Source organism: Neltuma alba, unplaced genomic scaffold, assembly GCF_004799145.2.
Source record: "Neltuma alba isolate B1F8T4 unplaced genomic scaffold, ASM479914v2 tig00012195_pilon, whole genome shotgun sequence".
Taxonomy (NCBI): domain Eukaryota; kingdom Viridiplantae; phylum Streptophyta; class Magnoliopsida; order Fabales; family Fabaceae; genus Neltuma; species Neltuma alba.
This window is the reverse complement of record NW_021636735.1, coordinates 5,667-14,918: the sequence shown is the minus strand read 5'-3', so window position 1 is coordinate 14,918 and position 9,252 is coordinate 5,667. Positions and strand designations below refer to the sequence as shown.

Sequence of the window (9,252 nt, the reverse complement as noted above, 5' to 3'; positions counted from 1 at the left end):
AGTCATTATAAAAATAGTTTTTCTTTACTATATCTTCCTCGCTTTATTTCCACTTTACATAGTACATACGAGATTATTTGTTGAATTCAGAAGGTTTAGAATTTATATTTTATTTGCTGGCAAAAAGAAAAGAGCTAACAATTGTAATTATTTTTGTTTATAAAATACTATCTTCGGTTCTTAATATAAGAGCTAGTTGATTAATCTAAATAGATTAAGACAATTAGTTAAGTTAGTTAAGTTAGTTATTTGTATTAAATAAATATTGTTTTTCTTAAAATATCATTGCTAATCAAGTGTATTGGCCATAATTATCATTATTATAAGGATTATCTTAGAAAAAATAGATAAATATGAGAGATAATATAAAATGAGATTTTATACTTAGGATTAAAATTTAAATGAGTTCTTAATTAAGTACGTCAGCTGTTTTCTTCTTTTGAGTCAAGAAATACTGCTACTCCTCTAGTTCTATATATAAGACCCTTATACTAGAGTATATAAGAGTCTTATATTTATTACCAGAGGAGTATGAAATATGAATTACTACCTCCAATCCTAATTATAAGAGCTAGTTGACTAATTGGAGGAGATTAAAAAAATGAGTTAAGTTAATTATTTGTAATAAATATATATTATCTTTTTTAAAATATCATTACTAATCAAATGTATTAGTTAAAACTACAATGATTAGAAGGATTACCTTAAAAAGATATATAAATATTAAAAATAAAATAAATTATAATTTTAGAACTAAAATAAAAATTAAATTAGATTTTATATTAAGATCAGCAGGTAGTATTAACTTTTTTTTGGGCCGATAAAAAGAGAACCATTTCCAGCCATTATGGCGCGCGCACATATATACGGCTCCAACCGAAGAAATCGTAGCCTGTGTTTGTCTGTGGACTGGGGACTGCCTAGGGCCATTTTGTTTGGCTGGAGACGAAACAGAAACCTATAACCATTGGCAAGAGAGAAATCGAGGAAGGTAGACTATGGAAGTGCCTGGGTCGTCTAAGAAGATGATTGCGACGCAGGAGGAAATGGTGGAAGCTAGGGTTCCGCTGCCCTATAGAGATCAATGTGCCCACTTACTCATCCCCCTCAACAAGTGCAGACAGGCGGAGTTCTACCTCCCATGGAAGTGCGAGACCGAGCGACACGCATACGAGAAGTGCGAGTATGAGCTTGTCATGGAAAGAATGCTCCAGATGCAGAAGATCCGCGAGGAAGAGGCCAAGTTGAAACAAGCACAGAAGCAGGGCATTACCCTAATCCCCAAAACCGCTAATGTCTGATTCTACGCAGGTTTAGCCTTTTCTCCCTTTGATTCTTTTCCCCGTATTTTGTCGTCTTTATTGATCTCTTCTCTAATGCGTGTCATATGATCTCCAGTTTCTCGGTGGATTTGGCACCGCCTAGTTGTAGCATTTTCTTTGCTTCTTTATTAATCAATGCTCCAACGTTGAACTGTTATGTTTTCACCATGAATGATTACTATTAAGGGTGTTTTTGACGGTGCAACTCCTATTAAGATAACTAGTTTATGTAGGGCCTTGGGATTGATACAGATTTTTGCAACGAGTAGTGCTGTGGGACAGTAAAATTATGCGCATTTCAGTATTTGCGTCTGAGGTTTTTGTGCCTGGTGAAAATGAATTAGTTCTCTAGTGCTCGTCGTAGTTTCTTCCTTAATTTCTCCATCATGTATACCTGTTATTTCGGGAGATATAGACACGCTAGTAGGGAGCCAGTACTACAGTAAATTCTTTTTGTGGACTCTAGAAGGCATTTTGCGCAGTACTCTTGGAATACGGTAATTGAACTCTATCTTATCATACTGTACATTCTTTGGGATATTTTGATTCCCCTATGTGATGCTGCCACCTCTAAGGAAGCACCCTCTAATCTCCAAAGTCTTTTACTTCAAATGCTCATGCGCTTAGAGTCATCTGTGGTAATTACAATCACAATATCATCTGCATGCACTATCAACAAAGGCTCTTTTTACTTGTGTGACACGCTAATATTGTATGATTTGCTTAGCATTGAGTATGACCAAGCTACTTTGGCACTCCCCTATCGGCAGTTGCTTCAACCCATATAAGGACTTGAATAGCCTACAGACCCTTGGTATCTGTTCATTATTAACACTAGAACGATCCGTCTCCATTGAAGTTTTGAGTGGGCTTCCTGAAAGTTACTTGGTATCTGTTCATTAGTAACACTAGCAACAAATGTTTGAAGTTTTGGAGAGTGGAGACAACTTCTCATAAGAGACATCAGTATTGATAGGATGCTTTGTGCAGGATCCTACTCCCTTAGTGCAATAGGTCACTGTAACGCTTCAGGATTCAGAGTTGGAGTAGAATCTGTGTTTTTCTTAGGAATGTGAAGGACTTCCTCTGTATTATGTTGTCTTAATGCACTTCCTTTAAACTCCTTGGCACCAAGTTGATCCCTTCTTGTTTCCTGATTCTCCATTCTTTCCGGGTCATTTGAGGACTGGTCAAGTTTGTTTTTATTGAATCTCCAATGCATCGTTCCCTCATCAAATTTATTTATTATTGTGTTCTTTTATTGTTTTTATGCATGATTTATTTTCACTTATTTTTTGATACCCTAATTTGTTCTGTTACAGAGGTAGGCATGTTACCTCTAATTTTGTAAATTGGCCGCTGGTCAATAAAAAGAGGGGCTGAGAATAATTAAGCCTCAGTGAGCACAGTTCAGGTTTGTTGGGGTTAGTTGCAGGTGTGATTTGGCTGTTTTCAATGGGTGCAGGGTCTGATCTGGGTGTTCACTGTTGTTTGGGCTAACTTCATGTCTGGTTTCATCATTTTCAGCTTGTACGGCAGTATTTCTAGTGGTTGTAGGTGCTTGAATGACATGTACTGCAATACTGGACTGTTTGGATTTGTTTCAGGTATTTGGGTCCTGAAGATTGGCCATTCTCTCGTGGTCTCTCCTAAATGGTATTTCAGGGTAGAAAGATTGGTCTTCAAAGATGTAAAATTCATGTTGACAAAATATTTGTCGAGAAGGCTGAGTATCACTTTTAGGTTGGTGAGTATCCTAGGAAAATGCATTTGTGGCTCCGTGTCTCAAGTTTGTTCCCATTTTTGTGACAAACAAAGGCTATGCACCCAAAGACTTTTTGAGGCATGGTAGTGGCCATAGGGGTGCTGGGTAGGCACTCAAGAAGTTTGTTTAAGGGTGTTTTAAAGCTTGAGAATTTTGGATGGTATTCTTTTGGTAAAATACATTCTGAGTTAAAGAACACCATCTTCAAATTGATGAGGTACTTTATGAAATAGCTTGAATGTCTATTCTTTCTTTTAGCAATGCCATTTTGCTGAGGTGTGTTGACATATAAAGTTTGATGAACGATGCCATGATGATCAAGGCACCAATTCAAGGTAGAGCTCATATTCTCTATTGCATTATCTCTCCTTAGGATTTGGAGTGATTCTTGGTTTTGATCAACAATCAAGTTGTGGAAGTTGGTGAATATACTGAACACTTGATTTTTCCTTTGTAGAAAAACACCTGGGCCTACCTAGTCTGATCATCAATGAAGGTAACAGACCACCTAGTTTTGAAAGTGCTCCAACTTTTTATGGCTCCTGTATGTCATTGTAAGTAAGAACAAATGGTTGCGTCGGTTTGTGAGCACGTTAGACATAGGAATTTTTTACATGTTTGGATAGTTGGCACGCATCACATTGGAAAGAAGAGTCGCTATTATTAGGAAACTCATGAAACAATTTTTCCATATAGCTCAAACTAGGCTAGTCTAATCTGTAGTACCAGTATTGCATCATTATTGTTGAGAATTGAATGAAAAACAACTTTAGCACCAGCCTTGCTCTTTTCTTCTTACAATCCTTCAAGATGATATAACTCTTCCCATTCCTTAGCATTGCTAATCATCTTCCTTCACCCCAGATCCTGCAAAGCAGAACCATTTGATGAGAAGTGAACGCTAGACATTTAAACAATGTGCTTACTGACGTCAAATTACATTTTAACCTAGGCACATGTAGAACTTCCGTCAATATTAAATTATTTGAAATATATGCACTGCCCATGCCATCAATCTTAGTATGGTACCCATTGGTAACAATACTATTTTCCTCATGATAGGGCCGTAGTTCTTAAGAAGAGATGATTAATTGTCATGTGATTAGTTGCTCCCGAGTCCAGCATCTTTGGGTTTTTGTGATTGAGGGCAGTGATGGAGTTCTTTCATTGGCTAAATTCCCACTAAGGGTAGCCTTCTTTTTTTGTGTGATGTATTGATCATATTTCTCGAATCCTTTTCTTCTCTGTTGAATGATTGAACATAAGGTAGTTGAGAAGCCTTCTGTTTCTTGTTTTGGCCTTCCCTATGTTTTAGAGGGTTTTCCAAGAAACGTCCTACACGTTTCTTGTATGACCAGATTTGTTGCAATGGCCACACAACTTGGAAGCCTTTTTACCTTTTTGGTCGGATGTTTGTCCTTTTAGCTGTGAGAGCCGACACTTCAAAGTTAGATGTCCCTTGGACTAGTTGCTTCCCATGCTCTTCCCCCTTGACCAGGTCCAAGGCCTCCTTGTGTGAGGTAAGAGGTAATGTTCCAATTATTCATCCCCTATCATCTCCATAGGTTGCGTGCTTGTCTGGGAAACGCGTTTGGGGGGCTAAAATCCATGGTTTTGAACCCCAAACCCCATTTTGTTAAAAGCAATACCAAACAGCACAAGTTTCAAAACCTCAGGAACTTGAAAACCGATCAACACAATTTTTTCCCTAAATCATGCAGAGCCCAAAACCATGGCTAGGAAATGAGCAACATGTAAGCTGCTTTTGATTTTGGTCAACCTCAGTTTTGTCTAAAGGCTAGATTAGAGTCAATTGTAGCCAAACTCTACTTTTGGCCATGAAATTAAACACACCCTGCGTTCAAGTCAAGTAAGAACTCATGAGTTCTCAACCTTTCGGCTATCTTCTTGTCGTGGAGAAAATCTGCATGACAGGACCACAGATGAGTGTCAAAGGGGTCAATTTGCTGCCCCATATTAACCCCAGAGCTATGGTATTGCATGACACTCTTCTTTCCTTGCACAAGTATATGCAATGTCCCTTTAAGTTGGGAAAGAGTTGCTGTGTTACTTAGTATTGAATAAATCCTTGCATTATGCCATACCTCCTTGGATGTAGTATCGAGGAGATATCTCACCTATATTGTCATGGAGCTGCAAAGCCGTGCCTTTATTATATTGTTTTCAGCAATCTAGGTCCTGCGTAAGGAGGGATTTCTAGCATGGTTTGTTTTTGACCCTAGTCCAAACTTTGTGGAGAAGAAAGCCCAGGTTTTAACTTATAATTTTCACCTTCAGGATAAGGTGAGTCTTATAGGGCAGGGTTATGATGGATCGAACGCTTTTATGTTTCTTGGTCATTTTCTCCGTAGAATCTTGTTAGATGTTATACTCTTTCAGGTTTTATTGTCAGTTGTAATGTCGTTTTGAATTTGAGGATGAGTTCCATCAATTTGCCTCCTTTTTATATGCCATACAAATGAGTCGGTTCCCATTTTCTGCAACTCTTCCAGTAGAAGGTGTAGCCTGTGCAGGTTTCAATTTCCCCTTGTTGGCCTTGTATGGGTTCAATTCAATCTTCTCGGTGCCAAATTTTCTTTTTCTTCTAGTTTCAGGTTCTTACAGTTCCTAATGCCTTTTCATCGACTCTACTTTTGACAGGAACCTTTGCATGGATCAGATGTTGCTTTCATGTTTTCCTCTCCGTTGGTGCAAGTTATTGGAAATATTTGCGCAGAGACATTTGCAGTCTGCTTACGAGTTATGATGTTTGTTGTCATTTTCTGTGGTGGAACTTTATTCCAAAAATTTTCTTTTCTGCCTGAAATATGTTCCAACATAAATGCATATTGTTTATGATGTTGTGTCCTTTTCTCTTTTTGGAACCTTTCTACAGGGAGGGATAATAATAATTGTTGGTCAACACTTAACAATGGCTGAGAAATACTACTTGCAAGGGTTGCGGACTTTTGTTAACTTGCGTATTTATAGATGTCAAATGGATGACCCATTGACTCGGTGTCTAACTCGTCATGTTGCTCGAAGCAATGTAAAGAGCCAACTGCACTTTTAATCGTCGGTTTTATTGAGAAAGCAGTTTAAATCCTATGCTTAATTATAGAGTCCTTATTGATTGGTGTTTACTTTTGGTTTCAATAAATCATATCAACACTTATATTGAGGGAAAAAGGTGATTAGATACAAGTTAAATTCTGCTGGTAATTTGGCAAACTTTCAACGCTGTCTAGCTAATTGTTCTATTTTGAGAGTAAAAGACAGGCCTAAGCTTGGGAGAGAACTAAAAACATATTGGAAACAGCAAAAGAAACCAAAGCCAAGCAGCAAGATCCTAGCGGCTGTTACGCTGGGCATCTAGCACCTAATAATTCCTCGGTTAATAGTGAGATAATATCTTCTAACGCAGTACCAGTACAGTTTTTCCCTTTTGGGGTTGGCGCTGGCGCCGGGAGTCACCGAATGGTTGAAGTCAACTGTTATAGTTGAAATCAAGAGTGATTATTGTGGCAACGGAGAAATCGTTGTGTGGTTGAACAAGAAATTTGAAAGGCCTGGTAATCCTATGAAGGCAATGGACAAGCACATATAAGAGTTAAGGGAGACGATTGACGGGGTGGAGAAAGGTGGGGTGGGGGAAGTCTGTATTCAAGTGAAATGGGAAAAAGCAGATGGAGGGTGTCAAAGCTGAATTTTTTTTGGCTAAAACATAGGTATCCTCCTATTGGAGGCAATCATATTCGAGATACTGTCGAATACTAAATGTGGACACCTCTCTGAACAGGAATTCGAATATTGGTTTGTCACGTTATGAGGGATTAGTCCCTTCCGCTAGACCCAACCCTCGTTAGTGTCAAAGTTGAATATTGATGGGGCAATACGTAGCAGTAATAATGGGATGTGGTGGTGTGGTTAGGGACCATGGGGAAAGATAGATGGGAGGTTTTTCTGAAAGACTGGGAAGGTAGTTACTGAATCTGATTCGATTATGATTATTCGAAAATTGGATGAAATGTTGCAAAGCGGTAAGGAAACTAGTAGGTTCATGGGAAGACTAACTACTTTGTTGGAAGCAGGATGGGAAGTGAGAACGAGCCATACTTTTTTAGAAAGGGAAATGGAGTTGCAAATTGGTTGGCTAAATGGGGCTTCTTCAAACCAATGAGAAGGGATTGCTGACAGATCTGCTGGATGGGGTTGGCATTTTGCTTGATAAGAGTTGCATGGGTTTTCTTGATGTCAGAACTATCTTGAGTTAGATTTGTGTTGAGCTATCTAGTCTTTTTTGTTATCATAAAAAAGAGGGATTATTAATTTATTATATTGGGACTGTTGTACCCTTAGTGTTTTCTTCTACACTTCTACTTTTGGGCCTTGGTCCCTTCTTTGTACTAAAAACAAAAACTCTATTATACTTCTCCAAGAGATGAATGTTTTCATTGTTCCTAGGTTTTGTGGTCTTGAGCCATGTACATAAAAATTATTTTCAAGTATATTTTGGTTCAAGAACCGATAGTAGTGAAAGAAAAATGTCCATGCTGGTGAAAAAAAAGAAAGAAAGAAAAAATAGTCCATACCAACTTGAGTATTGAGAACATGAAAATATTAAGACCCCATTCACCTAAAGTTTTTATAATAAAAAAACATTAAATCTGGTTAATTTCACTAAAAATTTATGTGCATAGCAGCGTATAATTACAAAAATGAAATGAAAAAAAGTGGTCCACCCTGTTCAAGAGGCACCAACTGCTATACCATGCCATAGGATTAGCCTCCTGAATTTATAGGACTAATTGATACCATTGTTCAAAAAGTTTATTAGAAACATCTGTATATAAATAGATGTCTTCTCTATTCAATGTAACTGTCTTTACGTCCTTTGAGCATACAATTTTTTTTTTTTTAAAAATTATACAAGTCCATACATTTTTCAATTAGATGTTTTAAAACTCTGGCTCTTTTCAATTAAGTGGGATTAGAGTTTGGATAGTCCATAGATCATAACCTGTCGTTCCTCTTCTTTGTACTAGAATTTCCATCCTTATTACACAAACAATCTCGAGATAAACAGAAATGCTAAGGGGATGAGAGCCGTGGACAGAATTAAGTGTGCTAAGAGGGCTAATCAGCATCGCTTTAAAAGTAAAATAATAACTTCAATTGAAATCCAAATGCTTATCATAATGATCTCTTTAACAACAAAAATTAGTCTGATGAGTGAAAAGATGTGGGCTCAAATCTCACATAGACATGCACTAAGGTCACTTATGGGTGGTGATCCAGGCCCATCTGCTGATTGCGGGTGATGAGTTAGATATGAGTCAAGTTAGAAAATGTTATTTGAAGGCAGGCTAACTTTCAACCACCTCTAATATTCCAAGATGGGTTGGCTTACCAAACCGTCAATAATTATTTATTTATTTCTTTAAATTTTTTTCATCTTTTAATATGTTTTTCTTATTCAATATCCAAAAAAAATAAAAACAAGATATATGTTTTTTGTTGTTGAAATATTTGATAGAAAACACCAAATAAATTATATCAGTATTTTTTAAATTTTTTAGATAAATATTATATATAACAATACAACTATAGTAATTACTAAAAATTTTAAAAATAAAAAAATAAATGAGAGTCAACCTGATGGTATAAGTTAAAAAGATTCGTTTACTAACGGGTTAACTTTCAACCACTCCTATCCCGTGATTTTTGATGTTAGCGGATTAAACCAACAAGTTCAACTTATATTATCAGCTCTATCTATATCGCGTTGGCTGTTGGATTAGGGAAAATCAGCTAAAGGGGTAGAAGATCTAAATGGGGAAAGGCTTCCTCTCCATTGGGTAACGTATTTGGCTGCATGTGGTAGATAGAATACGGTACGCTGAGAATAGATGTTCTTTTGGACATTGGAGAGGAAAGGCATGATCCAGCGTGGGAAAGGTAAAAGGACCAAATTGCCGTACACATGAAACAGCCAACTAAATGACCTGATCCTTTATATTCTATTAATAATGATTAAACTCTTCTACAGGCGAGAAACAGATTTTAGATTTCTATGCAAGGACAATGATAACGGCAGATGCACTGGCACATAATTAGACCTGGTACCAAAGAAAGTCACGGCTCATAACCAGATAACATCAAAAC

At 37.2% G+C, this 9,252-nt stretch overlaps 1 protein-coding gene across 1 annotated transcript; it reads left to right on the top strand.

The window, feature by feature from the left end:
• Nucleotides 1-891: 891 nt before the first annotated feature.
• On the top strand, nt 892-6,113 carry LOC114724692 (NADH dehydrogenase [ubiquinone] 1 beta subcomplex subunit 7). The gene is made up of 2 exons (XM_028911104.1): nt 892-1,311; nt 5,749-6,113. Exon 1 carries the CDS (start codon nt 999-1,001, stop codon nt 1,299-1,301), a length of 303 nt encoding a protein of 100 aa, XP_028766937.1. The 5' UTR covers nt 892-998; the 3' UTR covers nt 1,302-1,311; nt 5,749-6,113.
• The last annotated feature ends 3,139 nt before the right edge of the window (nt 6,114-9,252 follow it).